At 41.4% G+C, this 1,403-nt stretch overlaps 1 protein-coding gene across 1 annotated transcript in view; it reads right to left on the bottom strand.

The window, feature by feature from the left end:
• Positions 1 to 1,403, bottom strand: part of LOC101847839 (GLIPR1-like protein 1) — a gene marked incomplete in the record, with an annotated part of 24,527 nt that overhangs the window by 8,988 nt on the left and 14,136 nt on the right. Inside the window, 1 exon segment of the mRNA XM_013087695.2 lies at positions 97 to 220. Within this exon segment, the coding sequence (XP_012943149.1) occupies positions 97 to 220 (124 nt within the window).

The following is a 1,403-nucleotide window of genomic DNA, read 5'->3' as shown; positions in this document are numbered from 1 at the left end:
ACACACACACACACACACACACACACACACACCACGCACACACATACCCCCCCACACACGCACACACACACACAAAAGCTCAAAACGTTTCCTCACTTGTCCCAGCATACAGGTTTTCCCCGACATAGCGGTACTTCTCTACTTGCCGGTCCGGGCTGTGGCCAAAGATACACTTGTCAGCCCACACCTGGGCCGACTTCTCCAGATCCGTGTCCCAGTCCTGGGAAAAGTAATAAAGTAGTGAGGCAAATATATTGTGGTTTTCGAAAGAGTTTTACGGCACTTGCAACAAAATCTGTCCCTCTCGTTTTATGCAAGAACATTTTTGAAATCATGAAAACTGAGCCCCAAAAAGTGAAATTATGCGATTCTGTTAATATAAACAAAGAACGATAAAAGAAAATAATCAGAAATTATGAAAAAAAAATAAAAAAATCAAATTTTTCTTAAATTATGCGGGGTGCATAACTCCACGGGGACAGCACAATAAGGTCATATAAGTGCCGAAGAATAGATGTGTTACAAGACAGGAGGAGAGACGAGGGACGATAGATGTTGGTAAGGAAAGGAGCAAACCACATCAGAGCACCCACCAACCATCCACGCAAATATATTTGTGTGGCATCGTGGTGTAATAAGGCGCTCGTTTTAAAAAGAAATTAAATCAACAAAAAAAAACCCAAAAAACATTTCCCGCCAATTTTTACCGACTTTATTTTTAATTCAACAGTTTCTATGTCTAGTCAAAATATTATTTCTCGGTTGATTTTAGTTTGAGCAATTAGAAGCACAACGACACAATGACGGTCAGACAGTGCAAGGAAGAAGCAAGACAAGATAAATAGGCTACTTTTCGGATTTTAGCCCAATGGAAAGAAATTCATCAAATTTACAGTTTCAATTTTTACAATTTATCACGCTAAAGATGGATTGAAGGAGTCAAGGTAACCCTGAGAAAATTATAATAAAATCCCAATTGAAAGAGCAGCATAGCTGGTCTACTATAAAACACTGCATCTCCCCTCGACGCTTAACGGCAACAGAGGAAGAAAAACGAAAAGTAAAAGTAAAAGTCTCCAGCCTTTCTACTGCTACTCCTTAGCTCTTTTTTTTACTTCTGTTTCAGCCTCACCCCCTGATCTTCTGGTAGGAAAGATCTTCACCTAGCCTTCTCGGAAAAGGGCGAAAAATCTCGGAGGTCCCGTGTGCAAGTTGTGCAAGTTAAAAATCCTTTGGTGGTCTAAAATCGATAAGAGTAGGCTTCGGCTGCGCCCAGCCCACATTTCAGTGCAAGCTTGTAGATGATTTCCTCCCAAGACCGTCAAGACGTCTCCATCGCAGTATTCATCCGGAGACGTCTCTAACGGAGATAGACCAATCGAAATGCTTTGTGCCTCTAGGGG

Source organism: Aplysia californica, unplaced genomic scaffold (assembly GCF_000002075.1).
Source record: "Aplysia californica isolate F4 #8 unplaced genomic scaffold, AplCal3.0 scaffold00624, whole genome shotgun sequence".
NCBI classification, from domain to species: Eukaryota; Metazoa; Mollusca; class Gastropoda; order Aplysiida; family Aplysiidae; genus Aplysia; species Aplysia californica.
This window is presented reverse-complemented; position numbering and strand designations above follow the sequence as displayed.